Genomic DNA, 25769 nt, shown 5'->3' on the forward strand with positions numbered 1-25769 from the left:
CCTGAATCCTGTCACCTTGTTGAAACCAGTTATTACTTCTGAGATTAGTTATAGATCTTTTTTTTTTACTTGGGAATCCTGTTATGTGCAAACGTGTGGTTGTATTTTCTCCTTTCTGATCTAAATGCCTTTCATTTCCTTCTTGCTTCAGTGCATTGCTCCAATGACCTCTGACAATACATCAAGATAAAGACTTTTCTACCCTTTTTATCTGAGTTTATATTCTGCAGGGTGGTTTTTTTTTTGCCAAAATCTTTTCTATGTTAATTGATGTGACCACGTGATCTTTTTCATAGTTTATCATCATAGTTACTACATTCTTTGACTTTTCAAATAATGAATATAAGGCTTGTGTACCTGAAATAAGTTCTACTTGGTATGTATTTTCATATGTTGATAAATGTGTTGGTTTATCTTACGTTAAGAGTTTATGTATCTCTGTTGATGAGTGATATTAATGGGTAATTTTATTTCTTATATTATCTTTTTTTAGTTTGGGCATTACAATACTAAAACCAGATTCATGAATGAAGTGATAATTAACCTCTTTATTCCAGTTTTTGAGTTTTTATTTATATACATTTATATGACCTTTAAAAATATGATTTTAGCTGGGTGGTGGTGGTGCACAATTTGATCCCAGCACTTGGGAGCCAGAGGCAGGTGGATCTCTGTGAGCTAGAGGCCAGCCTAATTTACAAAGCAAATTCTAGTTTAATTGGACTTTCTTTGGACTGCCAGTTCCCAAATAATGAACGAAGGTTGGCCTTAGTTTAGACTTGTACCCAACTAGCTCCTAAAAGTTAAATTAACCCATTTATATCAATCTACTTTTTGCCACATGACTTGTCCCCTCTCCTTAATACCACATGTTCTACTTCCTCTCTGTTTGACTTGCAAATTCCACCTCTCTGATTCCTTCCCAGAGTTCCTATCTCTGTCTGGAAGTCCTGCCTATCATCTCCTGCCTACATATTGGTCACTCAGTTCTTTATTAAACCAATCAGAAAGTGCCTTGGGCAGGTGAGATGAAACAAAGACATATCTTCACACAATATTCCAGGGTATTTCAGAGCTGTTACACAGAAAATAAAAAAACAAAACAAAAAAAAAGATTTTAAAATCTGAATAACAGTTGTAAAATTATGCTTCTCTTTACCTTTTCTTTGTTTCATTATGTAATTTTTCTTGTTTTATTTTTAATAATTGCCTAGTGACCCTTTTCCTATACAAATCCTTTAGCCCTTATTATAATAATTTCTAGGGATGGAATTATTTTGTTTTTTTTTTATTTTAAGTGAACATATGTAATAATAGGTTTCATTATAGCATTTTCATACATTTATTTTATTTCATTCTTATTCAAATTTCATCAGGGCAAAATAGGATCCTATGAGCTACTCTCACATCTATAACTAGTTATTGACAGGTAGTCTTTTTCTTGCCCAGAACAGGCAGCCACAGAAGCTGTGATAGTTGCCTCATTTTTGGACAGTGTTTCTAAGCCCTTTTCTCTCATTTTCTGGTTCTCACATTCTTTCTGTCCCCTCTTCCATGACATTCTCTCAACCTAAAGCAGGTTGTAGAAATAGCTCATTTAAGTTTTAACCCATCAACTGCTCCTATTCTCAGCACCTTGAGCATCCAAATCTCTCCATCCACCACCATTCACTGTAAAGAGAAGCTTCTGTGATTAATGCTGAAAGTAGTGTTTCCCTCTGCATAAGAAGATGGAAAGATTCCCCCATGCTCATAGTAAGATTATCATAGTAAAAATGGCCATCCTACCAAAAGCAAACTACAGATTCAGCAATCCCCATCAAATTTCCAACACAATTCTTCACAGAACTTGAAGGGACAGTTCTCAACTTCATATTGAAAAAAAAAAGCCCAGAATAGCTAAAATAATCCAGAACATTAAAAGGACTAGCTAGCTCTTATATCTTAACCCATTTCTATTAACCTGTGTATTGCCACGTGGTCGGAGTCCAGCTTCCGGCATCTCCTGCGGCAGCTGTATGGCTTCTCTTTTACTCTGCCTACTCTTTCTCTGCATCTGTCTGTTTGGAATTGCTGCCTTGCCCTGTTCTGCGCTGCAGTAGGCCTAAAGCAGCCTCTTTATTAACCAATGGTATTCACAGCATAGAGAGAAGAATCCCACACCAATATGTGGATATTAACCATTAAATAAACGAAAGCCAACCTATAATCCATAGACCTAGAGAGGTTAGGTGTAGAGGAAAGGACATGAGTGCACATGGATCTCCCCATGAGGGAGAAATAGAGTAGATTTTATGGGGGCAGATTGGGATGCAAATGGGAGGATCAAGTGGAGATGGAGGGTGAGATAGGGCTAAGCAAGGGAATGCAGGAAGAGAACTGAGGAAAATTTGAGGGTGGGTATGGAAACCTAGGGCAGTGGAAATGCCTTAAAGTACATGAAGGTGACCCTAATGAGGTCTCCTAATAATGGGGGTCCCCAGCTAGCAATCTCTTGACACCAAAGTAGTACTGGGACTGGGTTTGTTCATTTTAATTGTTGGTGAAGACAACCCCATGGAAATCCTCAAACAACTCAGGGTGTTCCCAGGACAATGAAATGTTCTCTCCAAACTCACTACAGGGCCCAATGGCCAAAGACAACACCCACGAGACTCACTGAACATGGAGAAGTCGAGTTGGAACCTATATGGAGCCTTCACCCCTACATCTCTAGTATATTTGGTGTGGGAAGGTACTCTGCAAACTACCAAAAGAGAAATGGAAACACTAACCCAGCCACAAAACCTTTGACCTAAAATCTGTCCTGCCTGCAATATACTCTAGGACTTGTTGGCACAGAACTTGTGGGAACAACCAGCCAACGTCTTACTTGGCTCTGCATGAGTTTTCGGGGTGGGGGGAATTTCCTCTTCTGTCTATACTCAACATACATCAGAATGTCACTTTTTCCTCTTGGTTCTGGCTTTCCACCTTTAGCATTTCCTTCTCAGGATGCAGTATTTTACTCCCTACATAAACAGGTGGCATAAGGACGTCGCTGTTGGTGCAAGAGTCCCACAGTTGTTCAGTCCCAAATATATTTGGGACTTATATTAATTATAAACTGTTTGGACTATTACTCAAGCTTATTACTAGCTAGCTCTTACAACTTAAATTAACTCATAATTCTTGTCCATGTTTAGCCATGTTGCTTGGTACCTTTACTCAGTAAGGCATGGCTAGTGACTGACTCTGCCTTTCCTCTTCCCAGAATTCTCGTAGTCTGGTCACCCCGCCTATACTTCCTGTCTGGCTACTAGCCAATCAACATTTTATTAAACCAGTAGGAGTAAAAATCTTCACAGTGCACAAAGGCATCATCCCACAGCAGGTTCCCTGTCTCAATTGTACAAGACTATAAGAAAAAAAATAGATTGTATTGGGTCTAAGGAAGACTAAACAGTGACTTAGTCTCTGTGTTACTCTGCTTCATCTTTGCTTCTTTTGATCTTAGCTTTCTGTAGTAGTAGGAGCAGCGGGCTGAGTCCCCGCACCCGGCCGCCTGAACGGCTAGCTTTACCCGAAATAATTACACGGAAACTGTATTCTTTTAAACACTGCCTGACCCATTAGTTTCAGTTTCTTATTGGCTAGCTTTTACATATTGATCTAACCCATTTCTATTAATCTGTGTAGCCCACAAGCTGGCTTACCAGGAATGATCTTAACCTGCGTCTGTCTGGAGTGGAAGAACCATGGCGACTCCTTGACTCAGCTTCTTTCTCCCAGCATTCCATTCTGTTTACTCCGCCTACCTAAGGGTTGGCCTATCAAATGGGTCTAGGCAGTTTCTTTATTAATAAGAAATCACTCCCACATCAGCTTTCCTCTTCTATAAATTTCCCAGGATTTTAGAAAAAAGGAGAGCTGCCAACTGTAAAGGGGTCCCCCTTGTGAACACAGTGGAAAGTGTGTTTTCCCCAGTTCCAGCTTTAAAAAAAAATCTCAGGGTAGAACTCTATGGCTTAAGGTAATTATGGTTCCGATCCTAACTAAACTAGTGTGGGCTAGGAATCAAAGTGCTAAGATTGGCTTTGGCTTAGATCTGCAGTCACCTCTTGACATTTTGATGGAGGTTGTAGTTATTGGGTCATATAGAAAGTTGACAATTCCCTTGACAATCAAACGATTAGAGAAATCACTTACCTTAAAGGGAAACTGGGTATAGTCACAGGAATATCAAGCGTTTTAAATAATAAATATCTAATATTGTATAAACTGATATGAGAAAGACATCTGAAAAGAAGCTTTTGAGCAATTCAGTTGAAAACATGAGTAGAGATGGAGAAATGATTTGACATCTGAACATTTAAGAGGTGATATTCATGGAGTTATAAGCAAGCCATTATAAAATACAGTAGCTGTGCAAACACCAGCCAAGTAAGACACTCTCTTTTTTTGACCCTTTTGTCCTTTGCTTCCTGGGATTCCATTTTGTTTTATTTTATTGCTGCATGCATGTGCTTCATTTACATAGTTATTGCCATTTGGTCACTCATCTGAACATTTTCTATCTGGGACAGAGTATAGGACATACAGTTCTTGACTTTTTGTGTTCTAAGTCATTAAACACAAAACTGCTTTTTAAAATGCATCTGTGACCTATCACCACGCATAACCAAGAGGACATAAAAATGCAGTATCCATGGATATTAAGCAGGCTGGATAACAGATCTGGGAGCACTAATATCATCTGACCTAAACTAGGGGGAATTTTCAGGAAGGAACTGGGCCTGTGTCTGACTCTGGTGCTAATGGGCGAGCTCTAGCCTCAAGCCTGCTTGTCTGTAAGTAGAATTGTTGTGTTCAAATGATGCATCCCACAAAAGGACATAGCTTAATAGAATTATCGATCTGAAATACAGGTTTATAATAGTTACAGACAATAGATTTTTATATTGGCTAATGCGATACTGACCCACACTTTCATCAAAATTCATATGTCAGTGTGTAATATTTCTTTGTTATATATAGAAATAGGGAGGTGGAGTTGTAGTTTACTTGAAAACTCCAACTTATCTTCTGGGCAACATTCAGTGATTGCTGTCACAGCTCACAGCAACTAAGGCCTATGCTGGGTCTGCATAAGAATGGGTCCCTCCACAGGCAGGAATGGGTGGAGGAGGGGCTCGCTCCCCCTAGCTGCTGACCTGCCTGTTACTGTTAGTCAGAGTGCAGGGTAGAGGTGTCATCATTGCCTTCAGTTGTATATCTACCCACCTGACTCCAGGAGCTCATTCCAGTCTAGTGGTCACACAGATGGCCCTAGTTAAATGGGTCACAACTCAAAGCCAAAGTTGGGATTGTAGGGAAAGGACTGCTGTGGGTGGTGGTGTTGACAGGAATGAAAGGGAGAAAAGAGAGAGTAATCAGTATATGTATATGTAATAAGATTTTTTTTATTGTTTTTACTGAGCTATATATTTTTCTCTGCTCCCCTTCCTTCCTCTCCCCTCCCCTTCTGCCCTCTCCCATGGTCCCTATCTTCCATATTTACTCAGGAGATCTTGTCTTTTTCTACTTTCCATGTAGATTAGATACATGCATGTCTCTCTTAAGGTCCTCTTTGTTGTCTAGGTTCTCTGGGATTGTAGTTTGTAGGCTGGGTTTTCTTTGCTTCATATCTAAAAGCCACTTATGAATGAGTACATATGATATTTGTCTTTCTAGGTCTGGATTACCTCACTTAATATGATGTTTTCTAGTTCCATCAATTTCCCCGCAAATTTCAAAATGTCATTTTTTTCTGCTGTGTAGTACTCCATTGTGTAAATGTACTACATTTTCCTTATCCATTCTTCGGTCAAGGGGCATTTAGAATGTTTTCAGGTTCTGGCTATGACAAACAATGCTACTGTGAACATAGTTGAGCACGTTGTACTTGTGGCATGATTGAGCATCCTTTGGGAATATACCCAAAAGTGTTATTGCTGGGTTTTGAGGTAGGATGTTTCCTAATTTTCTGAGAAATCACCATACTGATATCCAAAGGGGCTGTACAAGTTTGCACTCCTACCAGCAATGGAGGAGTGTTCCCTTTACCCCACATACTCTCCAGCATAAGTTGTCATCAGTGTTTTTGATCTTGGCCATTCTTACAGGTGTAAGATGGAATCTCAGAGTTGTTTTGATTTGTATTTCTCTGATGGCTAAGGATGTTGAGCATTTCCTTAAGTGTCTTTCAGCCATTTTAGATTCCTCTCTTGAGAGTTCTCTTTTAGGTCTGTACCCTATTTTTTAAAATTGGATTACTTGATCTTTTGATGACCAATTTCTTGAATTCTTTGTATATTTTGGAGATCAACCCTCTGTATGATGTGGGGTTGGTGAGGATCTTTTCCCATTCTGTAAGCTGCCATTTTGTTTTATTGACTGTGTCCTTTGTTTTACAGAAGCTTTTCAGTTTCAAGAAGTCCCATTTATTAATTGTTCCTATCAGTGTCTGTGCTACTGGGGTTATATTTAGGAAGTAATCTCCTGTGCCAATGCATTCAAGTGTACTTTCCCACTTTCTCTTCTATGAGGTTCAGTGTGGTTTGTTTTATTTTGAGGTCTTTGATCCATTTGAACTTGAGTTTTATGCATGGCAAGAGACAGGGATCTATTTTCATTCTTCTACATGTTGATATCCAGTTATGCCAGCATGATTTGTTGAATATACTTTCCATTTTTCATATTATATTTTTTATTTCTTTGTCAAATTTCAGGTGTTCTTAGGTATGTGGATTGATATCCATGTCTTTGATTAGGTTCCATTGGTCATCCTGTTTTTATGCCAATACCAGGCTATTTTCAGTACTGTAGCTCTGTAGTAGAGTTTGAAGTCAGGGGTTGTGATGCCTCCAGAAGTTCTTTTATGGTACAGGATTGTTTTGGCTCTCCTGGGTTGTTTTTTTGTTTGTTTGTTTGTTTGTTTTTGGTTTTGGTTTTTTTTTTTTGCTTTTTCATATGAAGTTGAGTACCATTCTTTCGAGGTCTGTGAAGAATTTTGCTGGGATTTTGGTGGGCATTGCATTGAATCTGTAGATTGCTTTTGGTAAGATTGACATTTTTCCTATGCTACTTCTACTACCCAAGAGAATGGGAGATCTTTCCACTTTCTGGTGTCTTCTTCCATTTCTTTCTTCAAAGGTTTAAAGTCTTGTCATCCAGGTCTTCCACTTGTTTGGTTAGAATTACTCTGAGATATTTTATGCTATTTGTGGCTATTGTGAAGGGTGATGTTTCTCTGATTTCTTTCTCGGCCTGTTTATCATCTGTATAAAGGAGGGCTACTAATTTTTTTGAGTTAATCTTGTATTCTGCTACATACTGAAGGTGTTTATGAGTACAAGCAATTCCTTGGTAGAATTTTTGGGGTTGATTGTGTAAACTATCATATCATCAGCAAACAGAGAGAGTTTGACTTCTTTTCCAATTTGTATCTCCTTTTGTTGTCTTATTGCTCTAGCTAGAACCTCAAGAACTATATTGAATAGATGTGGAGAGAGTGGACAGCCTTGTCTTGTTCCTAATTTCAGTGGGATTGTTTGAGTTTCTCTCCATTTAGTTTGATGTTGGCTGTTGGCTTGCTGTGTATTGCCTTTATTATGTTTAGGCATGTTCCTTGTATCCCTGCTCTCTCCAAGACCTTTATCATGATGGGATGTTGTACTTTGTCAAAGGCTTTTTCAGCATCCAATGAGATGATCATGTGTTTTGTTTTATTTTTTCAGTTTGCTTTTATGGCATATTACGTTGACAGTTTTTTATATGTTGAACTATCGATGCATCTGTTAGATGAAGCTGACTTGATCACAGTGGATGATGGTTCTGATGTGTTCTTAGATTCGGTTTGCCAGTATTATACTGAGTATTTTTGCGTCGATATTCATTGTGGTCTGTAATTCTCTTTCTTAGTGATGTCTTTGTGTGGTATCAGGGTAACTGTAGCCTCATAAAAAATGTTTGGCAATGCTCCATCTGTTTCTCTTGTATGGAACAATTTGAGGAGTATTGGTATTAACTTCTCTTTGAAAATCTTGTGGAATTTTGCACTAAAACCATCTGGTCCTAGGCCTTTTTTTTTTTTTGGTTGGGAGACTTTTGATGACTGTTTCTATTTTTTTAGCAGTTATAGGTCTATTTAATTTGCTTATCTGGTCTTGATTTAGCTTTTGTAAATGTTATTTATCCAGAAAACTGTCCATTTCCTTCAAGTTTTTCAGTTTTGTGGAGTATAGGTTTTCGAAGTATGACCTAGTGATTCTCTGGATTTCCTCCATGTCTGTTATGTCTTCCTTTTCATTTCTGATTTTAGTAATTTGGATATTCTCTCTCTGCCTTTTGGCTAGTTTGGTTAAAGATTTGTCTATTTTGTTGATTTTCTCGAAGAACCAACTCTTTGTCTCATTGATTCTTTGTATTGTTTTCTTTGTTTCTATTTTGTTGATTTCAGCTCTCAATTTGATTGTTTCCTGCCATCTAGTCCTCCTGGGTGAGTTTGTTTCTTTTTGTTATAGAGTTTTCAAATGTTCTGCCAATTCACTAGTGTGGGATTTTTCCAACTTCTTTGTGTAGGTATTTAGTGCTATGAGCTTTCCTCTTAACACTGCTTTCATTGTGTCCCATAAATTGGGTATGTTGTGTGGTCATTTTCATTGAATTTTAGGAAGTCTTTAATTTCTTCCTTTATTTTTTCCTTGACCCATTGATGATTCAATTGAGCATTGTTTAACTTCCATGTGTTTATGGACTTTCTGAAATTAGTGTTGCTGTTGAATTCTAATTTTAAGCCATGGTGATCTGATAAGATACATGGGGCTATTCCAATTTTTTTAGATCTGTTGAGGTTTGTGGTTCCATAAGGTGCTGAGAAGAAGTTATATTCTTTTATGTTTGGATGGAATGTTCTATGTCTGAAATCCATTTAAGTCATAACACCTGTTAGTTCCCTTATTTTTCTGTTAATTTTCTGTCTGACAGACCTGTTCAGTGGTGAGAGTAGGGTGTTGAAGTCTCCCACTATTAGTGTGTGGGGTTACTGTGTGATTTAAGCTTTAGAAGTGTTTCTTTTACATATGAGGGTGCCCTTCTATTTCAGTATTGAGATTTCCTCTTGATGGATTTTTCCTGTGACTAATATGAAATGTCCTTATTTATCTCTTTTGCTTGATTTTAGTTTGAAGTCTATTTTGTTAGATAATAGGATAGCTACACCAGCTTGTTTCTTAGGTCCATTTGATTGGATAATTTTCCCCCAACCCTTTACTCTGAGATGTCTGTCTTTGAGGTTCAGGTGTGTTTCTTGTATGCAGCTGAAGGATGGATTCTGTTATCATATCCAATCTGTTAGCCCGTGTCTTTTTACAGGTGAGTTGAGTCCATTTATATTAAGGGATATTAATGACCAGTGATTGCTAGCTCCTGTTATTTTAGTTTTTATTTTTGGTGATGTTATTGTGTGTGTTTTTCCCTTCTTTGGGATTTGCTGCTGTGAGATCATCTATTGTTTGTGTTTTTGTAGATGTAGCAAACTTCCTTGGGTTGGAATTTTCCTTCTAGTACTTTATGTGGGCTGGGTTTGTGACTAGGTATTGGTTAAATCTGGTTCTGTCCATCTTGTTTTCTCCATCTATGGTGATTGAAAGTATTGCTGTGTATACTCGTCTGGACTGGCATCCATGGTCTCTTAGTGTCTGCATAACGCTTGACCAGAACCTTCTGGCTTTCATTGTTTCATTGAGAAGTCGGGTGTAATTCTGATAGGTCTGCCTTTATATGTTACTTGGCCTTTTTCTTTTGTAGCTCTTAGTATTCTTTCTTCATTCTGTATGTTTAGTGTTTTGATTATTATGTGGCGAGGGAACTTTTTTTTTATCCAATCTGTTTGGTGTTCTGTAAACTCTTGTATCTTCATAGACATATCTTTCTTTAGGTTGAGAAAGTTTTCTTCTATGATTTTGTCAAATATATTTTCTGTGTTTTTGAGTTGGACTTCTTCTATCCTTAATATTCTTAGGTTTGGTCTTTTAATAGTGTCCCATATTTCCTGAATATTTTGGGTTATGCTTTTGTTAGATTTAATGTTTTCTTTGACTGATGAGTCTATTTCTTCTATTACAACTTTAGTGCTTAAGATTCTTTCTTCCATCTCTTGTATTCTGCTGTTTATGCTTGCATTTGTGGTTCCTGATCATTTTCTAATGATTTCTGTTTCTATAATACCCTCCATTCATGTTTTCTTTATGGTCTCTATTTTGGTTTTCAAGTCTTGAATAGTTTCATCTGTTTGATTGCTTTTTCTTGGTTTTCTTTAAGGGAGTTGTTGATTTTCTTCCAATTTTTTGTTTGTCTTTTCTTCCATTTCTTTGAACGAATTTTTCATTTCCTCTTTAAGGGCCTCAAACATTCTCTTAAAGTTATATTTTTAGATCAGTTTCTTCTGTTTCATCTATAATGGGGTGTTCAAGTCTTGCTGTTATAGGGCCACTAGTTTTTGTTGGTGTCGTGTTGCTCTTTGTGGTGTTGAGTGTGTTCTTACCTTGTCTACCCATCTTTTCCTCTGATGGGTGTAATTGAGGCTGTGTCTCTGGTGATCAATCTTCCAGGTACCAGCGGATCCAAGGCTAAGATGGTTTCTCCTTGTAGTTCCTTCATGAAGAGTATAAGTTATAAATTGAAATAAATCCTCTTTACCCCAAGTTCTTTTGATCATGGTATGTCTTAGTGATTGATAAATCGCTTTGAAGAGACACCATGACCAAAGCAACTTATAAAAGAAAGCATTTAACTAGGGGGTTTATAGTTTCAGAGGAAGATAAGCATGGCACTGGCGTGGGGCAGTAGCTGAGAACTTACAGCTATCTGATACAAAAGCCAGGGGTAGAGAGAGGGAGACTGAACTGGGTGTGGGCTTCTGAAACATCAAACTCACCCTAAGTGACATACCTCCTCTTCCAAGACCACATACCTCTTAATCTTTCCTAAACAGTCCATCAGCTAGGAACCAAACATTGTAAGAGAGGAGCCTCTGAGGGCCATTTTTCTTCAGACCACTATAGTGTATATCACGGGGGACTACACAAACTAGAACACAGACCTTCAGTCAGAGGTGATCACTCTTCCTTCTTGTTCCTCGTCTCTTCTGAGTCACTCACACTTTTCTGTCTTTATGTATCGTCCATCATCCTCCTCCTTCAGGACTTAATAACAATACACACTCTCATTCCCCCTTGAAATCCCTGCCCACCTTTTCAACTATTTGACTTTTTCCTCTTAAATCCTGTATCCTGTCATTTTACTTTTTGGTAATGTTCTTTTAAAGTCATTTGATTTTCATGCTATCTACATCACTAGATTTATGGGGCCTTAAAGGAAAATAGTAGCTTAGAAGCCTTTCACATTGTTCTCAGACCATCGTTGATATTCTTGAAGCATTTACCGAGAGAATCAGATGATTAAGTGTGGAGCTCTTCAGGAATTTTCTTCATGTCTCTTGCAGAGATGCTGCGTTTTCCTTATGTGGAATAGAAACAAAGAACACTGATTTGAAAATTTGTGTCTCTTAGTAACCTTAAATAATTAAAAATGTTTATATTTTGAACCAATTTGTTCTTCATTTTCAGGACTGTTGGGAAAGATCTTAATAGCTATTCGAGATGCATGTTTTGAAATCTCAGCGATGCAGATGGTGAGTGGTTTGCAATGAGCCATAATGTATGGAAGAATTGTTTTTTAATAAGCCTTAAACTGTGTTTAACTGTTCACCATGCACTTGAGATTTGAATTTATTAAAATCAAAGACATACAAATTCAATAACCCGGCTGGATCTGTGGAGTAGTCCTTTAACTACAGCACTCTGGAAGGAGAGGCGGGTGTGCATTTGAGGCCAGCCCGATGTATGTGGGGAGTTCCAGGCTAGACAAAACAAAACAACAGCAACAAAAACCCAAACTCAAAACTTGATAATAAAAACACATTTGAGTTATTTAATCTATATAACCATTCACTGAGATACTAACGTTCAGTATATTGATAAACCTGATTTAAGCTTCGGAGTTTCTTCGTTTCTTAGAACTTCAGCTGAGAAGTAGGGAGCAAGACTGTTTTCGTCTTACAAATGGCAAACAGAATCAAGGTGAGGTGTGTCAGTGAGCATCCTGTGTTCTAGGTTTCTTAGCAAACAGTGAAGGAATAATGGGATGTGAGCTCAGATTCTTTGGCACTCCCAACGTGGGGCTGATTTCTACACTGTCCCCCAAGTGTTAATGTATTTACTCTCCCCTGTGGCTCTTAAAGCCTCAAGCCCACACTCACTTAGAATTGCCTCCTGAGACAATCTCAGAAAGTCTGTGACTGAAGCCATAACACATATTTTGGTAGCAGTGGATACCTTTGTGCTCTAATCTCTGGTAAGAAATCATTATAAATATGATAAATATGAACTTATGATGGGGGCCTTATAGTGTCATGGTAAATGCAATCAATTGTTGATGTCTAGAGTCAGAGATAGCATTTTCAGAATCTAGGGTCAACAGTTTTCTAGGCATTGACCCTGGTCAGGCATCCTTAACCTCAGTTTCTCTTATAGGCCATGGGAATGTTAGTATTTGCCACTGTGGGTTGTGTTGTAGATTAAATAGACCTTTATTAAAGTTATACTGAATGTCACATTTTTTTGTACTAGTGGTAAAAGTTGAATGAATATAGCAGAAAACACTTAAGTCAAACCGACCCCCTCCCTATAATAGTCATGCTGTCCATTGCAGTCACTCCTTCCACCTGAGCTGCTGACTGTGTAGATTAGCAGTTCTCAGTGAGCTGCAGCCTTGGCAATAGGAGAGGCCAGCAAAGGAGGTAAAATTGGGGCTCAGATGCCTTTTCTTTAAACTGGTGTTTTAATCGGTGAGACTGTTAAACATAAAATTTTATTCCTAACTGAATTTAAAGCCAACCTTGATAAGAAGTTGTTAGGTTGTGTTTCATAAGCACATATGTCTTAGTCACACTTGATTTGATGTCTAGAAGGAAGTCCTGCTGACATGTCTAAGTGCTTTATTACAAACCAGTTTTAATGATTTTTCCAAATGCTTGGGAGGGCAATAGTATAGCTTTCCATTCTCTCAATATGCTTTGAAGGACCCATGCTTAGCAACATTCTTTTTTTTTATGTCTAATCTTCCAGTAAACAGCATTATACTGCCAATACCTGTTTTGAAACCCTATCAAGAATAGGGTGTCATTCTAAACCTTGTAGAGTAGTGAATAAGTGCGTGGTCACTGGGATCAGATTCCTGGACTGACAGACGGCAATTTGGAGAGGTCTCCTAGTGCCCCTAAGTCCTAGCAGTAACATGCTAAGTACTTATGCCATAGGATTGTGAGAATTATGAGATGGTACATGCATAAAACCTTTAATAATACTTTCTCCTTCTAAGAATAAATTATTCAAGATTTACATTTTGAAGTTAAAAGAGGAAGACAGGTATGGTGGCAAGTAGCTGGAATTCCAGCTCTTGGAATGCTGAGCCAGAGCAGTCACAAGTTCAAGGCTAGCCTGGGCTTCATAGTGTCTCCAAGACTAGTGTGGGGGAAAGATGCCTCACAGCAAAAAGTTAAAGTATGTGTGCAAGGAATGATAAATACTGAGTGCGAAGTCCGGCTCCCTTGTTTGACTTGCTTTTTTCTTTTTTTAATGTAGTTCAATGTGGATCGGGTTAATGTTGAAGAATTCTATGAAGTTTATAAAGGCGTAGTGCCTGATTATAATGTAAGTATCAAAATAAATGTAAACTAATGCAACTGAAAGTAATGTGTGTGTTTCCAATCTTGGAAATCTTATAATTACTGAACGTATTTTTAACGATGATTTATAAACTATATATCTGATAAAGGATTAATATCCAAACCTACTAATAACTCAAACAGCTCAATAGCAAGATGACAGTTAACTTAATTTTTAAAGTGAACAAAGAACCAAGTAATGGTGTATGACTGTACTTAATACTTGGGAGGCAGAAGCAGGAGGATCAGGAGTTCAAGGCCAGCTTGAGCAGCTTAGTGAATCCTATCTCAGAAAAAAAAAAGATTAAAAAGGAATGAGGGAGAGAAGAAAATACAAAGAATCTGAAGTGGTTATTTCTTAAAAGAGCAAATGTGATTGACAGATGAACGAAAGACACTCAGCATGGGGCTGAAGAGAGGGCTCAGTGGTTTGGAGGGCTTGCTGCTATTTAGTGGGCCGAGTTCAGTTCCTAGGACCTCCAGCTATTTCATCTTTTAAAGCTTTTATTAGGCTATGTATAGAATGAAAATGATGCAATATTATAATATGGCTGTAAGAATTAATCCAACAAATCATGTAACGTGATCTCTTCATTGAGAGTACTTGGTGAATATTAGCTGCTGTGGCTGTTGTTTCTGTTACTGTTTAGTTTAGTAGTAGTCTTTGATAGTGGATTTTTGTTGATTTTTATACTTACATTCAAACCTACTTCAAAATTGTCTTTAAAAGGATAATTTTGACCTTATTCTGTTATCATGAGACCAGCATATACTGATTGAGCATCCACTATAGACTACGGTTTTGTGATGAAGGCACATGATGTCAGTTCATTGAAGTTGAAGCCTAGTAAGAACAGACATTAAAGAACCATTCCATGTGCAACTGACTGTCTTAGGTCAGCCAAAGACTCTTTTTAAAAGGTAAACAACCAAGTTTTTAGAAAATTTCTTCTTAGCTAAAAATTGGGAGACCAAAACATTTTGAGTTAAGTTTTAAAGGAACACGTGTGTTTGGTTGTAGTGTCTTTGTCTGCGTGTCTGTTCGTCCTTCTGTTTTGCTCATTTGGAATAGTCTATATACCTGCTGTTCCAAATACTGGCTGCTGCCAACAGTAGCATAAACTGAGAGACACAAAGAAGGAAGAATGAAGAAAGGTAGATTTTTTTCTCCTTTTCAGAAAATGTGTTTGATATCTCTTCAGACTGAGAGCTTGGCATTTTATGTGTAGGCAGGACTTTAATAGCATGAAAAAGAAAATCAAATCTAACATAATTATGTATAAAAAATAGCAAAGCAGCTTTGGGGTGCGCTTAGGATTCTACTGGGTAGGGTTGTATGTATCACATTACTTAATGAAGCCCTTTCTTCTAACTGTGTCATTTCCATTGGGTAGGATAACAGCGTATGGGATAATATTTAAATATGTCCTATGATTAGTCATTTTAGTTTTGCTCTGTGCATTATAAATGCACCAACGTCATTAAAAGGGCCAGTGTGGCCTGGCATAAGCCAGCCTCATGTCTCACCACCGTCCAGTGTAGCATGACTCTGCTGCTGGCCTTCACTCATCTCAGAAACCCCACCTGTTGATCTTCCTCAAAGTCTGCATTCATTTTCACTTTTATCTAAAGTGCTTCTCTGTGTTGAGTGTTCCAGACGCTGTGAGACGTGCTTCTCTCTGATCCTGTTCTTCCTCATACCATTTCACATCGATGTTGAGCATATCCTTAAGTGTCTTTCAGCCATTTTAGGTTCCTCTGTTGAGAGTTCTCTGTTTAGGTCTGTACTCCATTTTTTTTATTGGATTATATGTTCTTTTGGTGTTCAATTTCTTGAGTTCTTTGTATATTGGAGATCAGACCTCTGTCTGATGTGGGGTTAGTGATCTTTTCCCATTCTGTAGGCTGACGTTTTGTCTTGTTGACAGTGCCCTTTGCTTTACAGAAGCTTTTCAGTTTCAGGAGGTCCCATTTATTACCTGTTTCTCTCTGTCTGTGCTGCTAGGGTTACATTTAGGAAGTGGTCTCCTGTGCCAATGCGTTCAAATGTACTTCAGTAGGGTATAGAGTTCTCTTGTTTTATACCCTGAAAATACTGTCTGCTGGGCTCCCTAACTAAAGCCTTTGTCTCTATAGCATTGTGGGAATGCTGGGTACTGCTGTACTTTGCTGTCTGCTGATGTTTTCATGCAGCAAGGTGGAAGAATCATCTGGCTTACTACACTTCCCCCTCCCCTTTCCCAAGGGTCACGGTCCCTTGGCCCCTACTATTTGATACACAGAAATGAGTTTTTTCTATTTTTCTATTTTTTTCAAGCTTCTAGATGTTATTCCTTATTGCTAACCACATTATAGACCTTTAAAGGTCCTCCAGGAGAAACAGCACTATTTCTATTTTAGGAATATTAGTTTGATGAAGATGTGCTGAGAGAAAGAGGGGATCTGAGGAAGACGTGCTAGAAATGATGTTAGGTGATGAGAGGAGGCAAAGCATGGCCTTAAAGTGCTAGTGATGCTAGGAGATGCAGGGATGCCGGGAGATGCAGGGATGCCGGGAGACGCAGGGATGCCGGGAGACACAGGGATGCCGGGAGACACAGGGATGCCGGGAGACGCAGGGATGCCGGTAGATGCAGGGTTGCTGGTAGACGCAGGGATGCTGGGAGATGCAGGGGTGCTGGGAGATGCAGGGGTGCTGGGAGATGCAGGGATGAGACAAACACTTGACGCAAAGGTGGCCGTCATTCAAGAAGTGCAAACGCCCAGAACACAGATGGGAACAACCTCACAGGTGGCCATTTTCAGATTGGAAATAGTGGAGAAGTCGTGCAACTAAGAATCAGGGTAAAATATTCAGTTCTGTTAATTCTTCTGTTTTCTCTTACATTGTCTATCAAAGGACATGGTGACAGAAATGTGCTCTGGCTCTTGTGTGGCAATGGAGATCCAACAGAACAATCCTACAAAGACATTTCGAGAATTCTGTGGACCTTCTGATCCAGTAAGTCTTTAAACTATTGCCCTATTTTGTGTCACGAATTAACTAAACATTTTAACAAGTTCAGTTTTTAGTTTTCTTATCTTATAAATTATGTAAAAGTGAAAGTACAAAAATTGTTCAAAATAGTGTTTTATAAAAGAATAGTTATTTGCCTAGTGACAATAGAGAACAAAGTATTACTTATTATGACACTGTTTTGTTTCCATTTGTTAAATAAGAGTCAAGGTAAGTAATTTTCTTAAATTTTAAAATAAAATTTTCTGAGGTATTATCCTTTCAAATAGAAAGGGTATAAAACTAAATATAAAAAATATCAAAATGAGGGCCTTATTCTAGAAGCATAAGAAAATATGAGCAGTTGAAGCTGTCTAAGTGGGCTACAGCAGTGGTATACAAGTACATTTATGCAGAGCTTCTAGAACAATTAGACCTACAGAGGAAACCACAAATAAAGACCAAGCAATTGGTAGTTGAGGCAAACTCACGTGCTGAAGAATTGTGTGGTAAGAGAGCAACTAAGGTAAGGGCAGCCATGATAGAGGAATAAAGACGTGAAGGGTATAAAGACCATGAGGTGCGGGGAACATGGAAGGGTCTGAAAAGGTCGCATCATAGGCGAGAAGGCAACAGTGAAGGGCCGAGAACTTCCTGTGGTCCACAGCGAGATTGTTTCCTTGGCTTTGGTGTGGTCCACAGCGAGATTGTTTCCTTGGCTACGGTGTGGTCCACAGCGAGATTGTTTCCTTGGCTTCGGTGTGGTCCACAGCGAGATTGTTTCCTTGGCTTCGGTGTGGTCCACAGCAAGATTGTTTCCTTGGCTACGGTGTGGTCCACAGCGAGATTGTTTCCTTGGCTACGGTGTGGTCCACAGCAAGATTGTTTCCTTGGCTAAGGTGTGGTCCACAGCGAGATTGTTTCCTTGGCTAAGGTGTGGTCCACAGCGAGATTGTTTCCTTGGCTAAGGTGTGGTCCACAGCGAGATTGTTTCCTTGGCTACGGTGTGGTCCACAGCGAGATTGTTTCCTTGGCTACGGTGTGGTCCACAGCAAGATTGTTTCCTTGGCTAAGGTGTGGTCCACAGCGAGATTGTTTCCTTGGCTACGGTGTGGTCCACAGCGAGATTGTTTCCTTGGCTTCGGTGAAGTGCATCTTTGGAAGCCTGGGGAAATAAGTCTTTTCCTAAGTAGAGGAAATAAGGTAGAAAATATAATTCTTATATATAAGGAGAGAGGAAAATTCTTTATATGTAACTCAATTTTAAGAATTATTACAGAATTGTTTCTTTGGTATAACTGAAGTAAATTAAATTGAAAGAGATTAAAGAAAGGGATTCTAGACGTGAAAAAGGAACAGACCTGACAAAAATCAAGAAATCCAGCGAGGCCTCCTTTGTATCTTTTGGAGAGAACGGCTGGAAATGATACATGGGTTGTGAAAGGCGATGCTTAGTGCAGAGAAGTCTGGGAGAGCGTGGTGCTGATGTGTGTTTCTTCTCAGTGTCAAGCCTGAGAAGTCAAGAAAGGACACCACTGACCGGAGGAGAAAGCCATTTTGTTGATTTTAATGTCTGCTGATAGCCAAATGGGGCTTTTGTTCATTTTTGAGAAAATTAGAATCTGAATGATCAGCTGACAAATAAGAAAAATTAGAGAAATAGAAATAACAAAAAAGAAATGAATTAAGTGTTGTCATTGTTTCATTCTCTCATAAACACAGTAAATATGAACCAGTACTGGCACTTGTGGATGTAAAGATAGAAGCTTCAACTAGACAAAGGGGTGCCCATGGTAGCCGGAACACGTGGAAGGCTAGGGTAGGAGGATCATTTGAGCTCGCAAGTTTGAGGTCAACCTTCGGGGGTGGGGGGAGAACAGAAATTTCAAAGAGCTTTCAGCGAAGTGAAATGGGAACCGAGAATTTTAGCATAGGTAGCCCAGCCTAAGGATGGGTAGCAAGGGAGTTTACTGTAGAGCATGGCATCTGAACGGAAGCGGTGGGAGAGGGTGTGATTCGAGTTGTGCAAAAGCATCACTTTACAGCAAGCTCCTCCCTTCTCACGGTGCTCAAGTGCAGGCAGGCACAGCAGAGGAAGTGCTCACTGAGGAAGCCCTGGGGAGTGAGCACGTGGGTACCCATAGACAAGACAGTACTAGAAGGAAAACCATGCTGCTTCTCTTACAGATATTTATTCAGTGAACATTTCTCGTTGGAGTAGTATGTGCAAGCTGCTAGGTTCTGGAACTGGGGCCAATGAAAATGGCTAAGCTAAGTTCCTGTTCTTTCAGAAGCTCAGTCTCATGGTTTAGCTTGGAGACTTTCAAGTTCTTGGATCTTGCCTCCAGAAGGTGTACTTGGATTACTGCACTGTGGGTTTTCATTTTGGGGTTTTCATTTTTGTTGTTTATGAACTGATACTAGATCTTAATAAGTACATGTATTATACGGTATCACAAAATGTGATTAAAGTATTTGAATATCAATCCTACATATTTGTGCATTGGCCTTGGGAAAACTTCACAGACTTCAAAATGAGGTTGTTAGGACAAGGCGAGATTTAGAATCCTTGCCCTAGAAAACAGGAGATCTGCAGAATTCCAGTAAGCATTTCTGGAATTAGAAAAAGTTATCTTAGCCCATGGAAATTTTACACCTTGTTCCTTTGCTAGCCGTGTCTTCCCTTCCCTCTGGCCCAGTCCTCTAAGATATCTCTTCCAATACATCAGCAAATCCTTCTCGTTCATCCTCTTGACCTCTGCTCCAGCTCTCATACTCATATCACATTATTTATGGTAATTAATTGGTTGTTTGGGTGGGGTCATTCCTTCTTCATTTGCCAAGTATTTTGCAAGGCCCTCTCATACATTCAGTACTTTCCTAGACTGCAGATATGGCAGTTAACAGACCAGGCAATAGCCCTTGAGCCATCGTAAAAGTTACAGTTTACTGGAAGGAACAGACCTTGAACAGACCCTAAAAAGTATAATACACTGTGTGTCCCAAGTGCTGTGGGGGGAAGCAATGCAGAGATGAGATATAGCGTTGCCAGGAAAGGAAGAATGAGAAAGGTGGCAAGGTTACAGAGTTGACAGAGGTAAGGAAAAGTCTCTTAGCATCCAGATAGAGGGAGCAGCAAACCCCAAAGCTGGAGTACCCCTGATGTGTTAGAAGGCTCCAGGAGGCCTCTGTGGTGAGAGCGGAAGTGGGGGGAAGACACGGGAAGGATAGTAAGCAACTGAAGGGCTTCAGCTTTTACTCTGTGTAAGTGGGGAGCCATTGGAGAGGCTGTCAGAGCAATAGCGGGGTCTCACACATTTAAGTGGCCCGTGTCTGGCTTCTGTGGGGTCAAGAGTAGGAGAAAGGGCATAATGCCTAGTTGCTTCGTAGTCGGGCTGGGAAGCAGAGCCACCAGCTAGTGCTCCTTGTTTCTTCATCAGTTAAACAACAAGAACAACAAAAGCTGTGCGACGCTTCCATCAGCTAATGTGGTCATGCTCTTAGAACAGTGCCTAGTGTGCCGTAAGCATTACCAGCCAATTTTCCTCGCTTTTTTTGAGTTCTTCGGGAATGTGCCATGAGGCACCGCACGGCAGGCTGAGAAGACTTGAATGAGCTTGGGGGTGACTTTGCTTTTAGATCTTGATTTCACAAGTGTGGTTGAGTAAGGTAGGGCGTGCTAACCGCTGCCTTTGGAGTGAGAACCTTCTTCATTCAGAAGAGCATGTGGTAGTTCCAGTGAAGCTAAAATTATGTGAGATTAGGACAACTCACATTGCCCAGATTAGAATGTGGAGAATTAAGAAATGAGTTGGAAGAAAAATGTTAGAATAATAATTATTGTTCTTTAAGTAAACTGCATTGTTTTATTTTGTTAAGGAACAATAAAAATCAGACATTATGCTAAAATAATTTTTCTGACACTAGTAACACATGTGTCTTAGTTCCTATGCTATTGTTGTAAAGATATACTGTGTGTGACCAAGGCAATTCTTATGAAGAAAAGTGTTTAATTGAGGATTTGCTTTATAGTTTCAGAGGCTTAGTCCATTATCATCATGGTGGAGAGCATGGTGGCAGGTGGGCATGGTGCTAGAGAAGAAGCCAAGAGCTACATCCTGATCCAGAAGTCCACCCCAGTGACACACTTCCTCCAGCATAGCCACACCTCCTAATCCTTTTCAAATAGTGCCACTCCCTGATAACTAAGCATTCAAATATATGAGCCTATATGGGGCATTCTTATTCAGACCAGCACAGTGTGTTTACAGGGCTCCTGTTTTGATCATATAAAAGAATCCCATGGTGGATCAGAAAATTCATGGGAAACTGTTTTGTTTATAATATTTACCCCTGTTATTTTGTGTCTTTTAAGGAGGAAAAGAGACTTCCATTGGAAGTACATCATCTATAAAGAGAACAGACTGGCTCAAGGGACTCCTCATATTTAAGAGCTTCAACAGGCATAAGTTCAAAATTGAATAAAACCAACTCAGTTATTTATTAAAATCTAGTAGTAGTCAAGACAATGCTAGATATTTCTTGTAATCTTTTATAAGAAGGAAAATAGAAGCTCACAGGCCATGGAAAATAAATGGAGAGTTGGATAAGTCCTTTCGGGAAGTAGAATAAGACTACTTTTTAAAAAATGAATGGTTCTGGTGCTTTGGAGTCAGTACCAAGGTTTCACAGGGGTTTTGATCTAAGTGGGCAAATCTTACAGAATGAGTTTCCCCAAGGGGAAATGAGGATCTACCCTTTCAGGTCAAGGATAGTGTGGTGGTTTGAATGTAATTGGCCCCATAATTTCACAGGGAGTGGCGCTATAGAAAGTGTGGCCTTGTCAGAGTGGGTATGGCCCTGCTGAAGGAATTATGCCACTGTGGGGGCAGGCTTTGTACTGCCCAGTGTCTCAGTCTACTTACTGTTGCCTGTAAGATGTAGGACTCTCAGTTACTTCTCCAGCACCATATCTGCCTGCATGCTGCCATGCTCCCTGCCATGATAATGGATGAGCCTCTGAACTGTAAGCTGCCACCCCAATTAAATGTTTTCATTTATAAGAGTAGCCATTGTCTTGGTGTCTCTTCACAGCAATAAAAACCCTAACTAAAACAGATAGCATATAGGTAGTAAAATTAGAAAATTTAGTTTGAAATATTAGATGGATCACTGTAATAGATAATAAGATTACTGAGCTCATAACAAATAATATATTTAAATTCTTTTTAGTTTGTAAATCAGAGTATAAAGTACCTCATTTAGTCCTAACAGTGATTCAGTGAGATACAGACGTCATTATTTACTGATGTTATTGTTGCTCCATTTTATCTACAAGGAGACAGCGCATAAATAAATCTGCACAGATCTCTGGATCATTCTGTACAGTCAGGCATCTCCATCAGACTGTTCTGTTAGGTTAGGAATGAGCATGGCATTATAGCAAAGGCTCTTAATACTCGAGGGGCTCCATCCTGAGCCCTTCAATCTCTAGACACGAGAGTCTGGCATATAGCTGGAATACAGACACGTGTGACGCAGAGCAGCAGAGTCCTCGTGACGTCAGAATCTTGGAGGTGCTGTCACTCACTCATTGGCTGCCACTCACTGGCCTCTGCCGTAGCACAGACTGGTGCAGAGCACATGTCTTTTTCCTTGAGCCTCGAATAGTTGCCACTGCAAATATTAATGTTATCAGGCATGGTGGCACACACGTCTGTAGTCTCCACTGTTGGGAGGCAGAGGAAGAAGGATCATGAGCTCAGGGCCAGCCTCCACTACACATTGAATTCAAGCTAGCCTATGCTACATGAGACCTTGTTTCAAAAAAAAAAAAGTCTGTAAAGACAAGGCTTGGTTAATAACTGAAATATCCTAGTGATTCTCTAACTTGTTCCTTTCTAGAACTTATTCCTAATTATTGCTTTTATTGATTCAGCACTATACCTAGTGCTGTTTATATGTCAAACACTCCTAGTCCATAGGATGCGGTGGTGCTGGGGAGATGACACAATCCACTGTCTGGCAGTCTTTGTTTTACTGGCAGGATAGCTACCTAACAGGTAAAGTAAGTACAGTGGAAGGGGACATGGTATGGGGGGTGAGGAAAAGATGGCTGTCTAAAATGGACCATAAACACGGTCATTCAGAGTCCTTTTCCCACAAGTTCAAAAGCAACAACTGTCTTCTGAGTCACAATGGTTTCCCTTAGGAGAAGTCAAGGGTAGCATGAAGAATGGAATGCAGTTAGGAGGGCGTTCTCAGGGCACTTTTAGTTCTTAGCAGCAGCAATGCACCAACCACACATCATCTGCAATGCTTTGGCAGGAATCCCGGCTGGTGCATTATTTGCGCATAGTAGTATTTATGTTTCAATAAGCCGTTCTCTAAGAGACCTAGTTCACCGCCTACCTCCACGACAGTCACGACGTTCTCATACTCTTCATCACTTGTGATTTGTGTTTCACTGTGAAAAGGGTCAGCACCTGCACCTTGTCCACTGGCTGCCTACTGGATACTCACTCTCATTTCCTGCTAACCCTATAAACATGGGGAAGGAAAGGAGTTTTGTCTTTTCTTGCTGATATTTTAAAGATATCTGGTATCTAACACATAATATATATATTGGAAAGAATGAGTGTTTGTCCAGGTAATTCTTTGTATTTTTTCTTTATTAATATTTTTAACTAATCTTAAATAACGCACGTTAAACAGCTTAGGACCTTTGAGGCTGAGAATGTAACTCAGTGATAGAGCAGTTGCCTACTGTGAGTGAGGCCCCAAGTTCAATTCGGCACCACAAAAAGGTACCTAATTTTCTTTCCATTGTTAAAAAATCATAGCAGCTTTTGTCCTAAAAGACTTTGGAGTAACCATATTCCTGTCGGATGTGTGGCCCTCTGACATTCAGAAGGCAGGACTTACAGTTTCCCTGGAGCAGTGCACCCTGGGAAGGGCCACAGCACCAGCAGGGGCTGCTAGCGTTTTGGAATCCCAGGAGGCTGGCGCACATGCGCCGACTTTATCTCCCTAACAGTCACGTGCTGTTTGTCAGCTTCAAGTGTCGTCTCCCAGGGGCACTGCTTAGGACAGTAGACTGGGCATTGAGATGAATGGAAATATGCTTAAACCTTTTTGAGACTCTGGGAAATGACCAATTGGAGATACAAAAGAGCCCGTCACTTTACAAGTCTATTTGTGGGTAAAAAGCCAACCACACCAGTGCCAGGTTTGAATCCAGGCTCAGTTACTATTAGGATGAATAATTCTGAACCATGATGTTCTCAGGATGTGGTCAGTAAGGCACTTTATTTATATCTTGATGGGACAGTCCAGACACTTCCAAGGCCAAAGAGAAGGCCTTTAAGAGCCCTCAAATGTGACCCTGTAGGCATATGTGATCCTTTCTAATTTTGAATGTGGATTTTTTTTGTTTGTTAATACCAGATAATAAGTGAAAAATCATTGTTTCTATGTAGTTACTTAAAATCATGATATTTTAATCTTAATTCAACTTAATTCAAAAATAATGAAAATATTTACTCATTATCTATGAACTGCTTATTCATATTATGAAAGAAGTCTGTACTTCTCATTAAAGTACTTTAAGAAGATATCTTACATTTTAAATAAAACCCAGGCTCAACACACTTCACATAAAAATTGACAATAAATATGAATGAGTGACTGAGGTGTCTTGTGTCTTTTCTCCCCAATTTATAAAGTGGAAATGGACTTTACCTTATTTTTTAGATAAATAGCAGATTAGATGAGATGTATTTAAATAATGTCTACTTCTGTTTTTTCTAGACTCAGACTTAAAAGCAAAAACCTTATTACCCAAATTGTCTAGTATTTTTCCGACTCTTTCCTTTGTTCAGGGCAGTCTAACTCCAAGGACAAATAGTTTTCCCAATAAATTCTAAAGCTAGCCATGGTAAAGTCATTTCAAAGTCAAGCGTTATGCATAAGCTGTCTCCCTTAGCTGCTGTTTTGTTTGCAACAGTTTCAGTTATTCATTGCCAGCCATGGTCCAAAAACAATACATGGAAACTTCTAGAAGTATGACTTTTGTTATAGTAGGCTACTATAATTTTAGGTATTATTCTAGTTATTAATGTCTTACTGTGCTTACTTGATAAAGTAATTAAAAGTTTTTATGGACAGAAAAAGCAATGTCAGGGTTCATGCGTCTGCTGGGGTTTTGAACATATCTTGAAGATGGAGGATCAACAGATACTTCCATAAATCCTGTCAAATCTTTTCTTCTCCCTTTGGTTGAACTTGAAGGTGGGCAGGAAGAGTTCAGCAAGCAATGAGCATGCATTCATGGGCTTTAACAGCAGCCAGGAAACCAACGCTCCTTGTTCAGAAGGAAGAGCATGGTTGTGTCCGTTTCTGCCCCAGAACAGTATACATTATAGATGCTCCTGGGGACTATGCTGACTGCGGACCTTGACTGCCAGTCCTATAGTGTCTACACAGTACTGCACTCATCTTCTGCTTGCTTTAAGAGGAGTAGCGGCCTTGCTTTCCCGGAAGTATAAGTACCACATGCTATATTTTGGAGTGAGTCATCTTGACCTATGTGGTTTTTGTATTGCTCTCTCCCCAGGCTTCCAAATCTCTCTGTGAACCTAATTCCTCATAAGTGAATTCAAACAACAGAAACCGAAGGGGTCTTCTCTGTTCTGTGAGAGATGGAAAGAAGCGTGTTTGCTTGTGTTGTTTCCTTCCCAGATTCTGTCGTAGTTGGCCAGCCACGTAGTTCATGTCAGCTAGTTCAGGTCACTCCCCAGATGAGCAAAATTATGGAAAAGAACTAAGACTCAAGAAAACAAAACTTGATTCTCATTCTTGTTTTTCTTCTTTTCAAAAATAAACACTCTAATTTTGGTTTTTGACTATTATGTTTATGTATTTTTAAAAATAAGATTAAAGTATCATCCAATAACTAATGTTTTATAA

At 39.4% G+C, this 25769-nt stretch overlaps 1 protein-coding gene across 5 annotated transcripts in view; it reads left to right on the plus strand.

Moving 5' to 3' along the window:
* Nme7 (NME/NM23 family member 7) overlaps positions 1 to 25769 on the plus strand; it is a 140438-nt gene that overhangs the window by 66739 nt on the left and 47930 nt on the right. For all 5 annotated transcript variants that reach the window (XM_075988463.1, XM_075988462.1, XM_075988464.1 and 2 more), the window contains 3 exons: positions 11649 to 11713; positions 13725 to 13793; positions 16707 to 16808. In XM_075988463.1, coding sequence (XP_075844578.1) covers positions 11649 to 11713; positions 13725 to 13793; positions 16707 to 16808 — 236 coding nt within the window. The remainder of the gene's footprint in view (positions 1 to 11648; positions 11714 to 13724; positions 13794 to 16706; positions 16809 to 25769) is intronic.

The sequence above is a fragment of the Microtus pennsylvanicus genome, chromosome 10 (genome assembly GCF_037038515.1).
Source record: "Microtus pennsylvanicus isolate mMicPen1 chromosome 10, mMicPen1.hap1, whole genome shotgun sequence".
NCBI lineage: Eukaryota > Metazoa > Chordata > Mammalia > Rodentia > Cricetidae > Microtus > Microtus pennsylvanicus.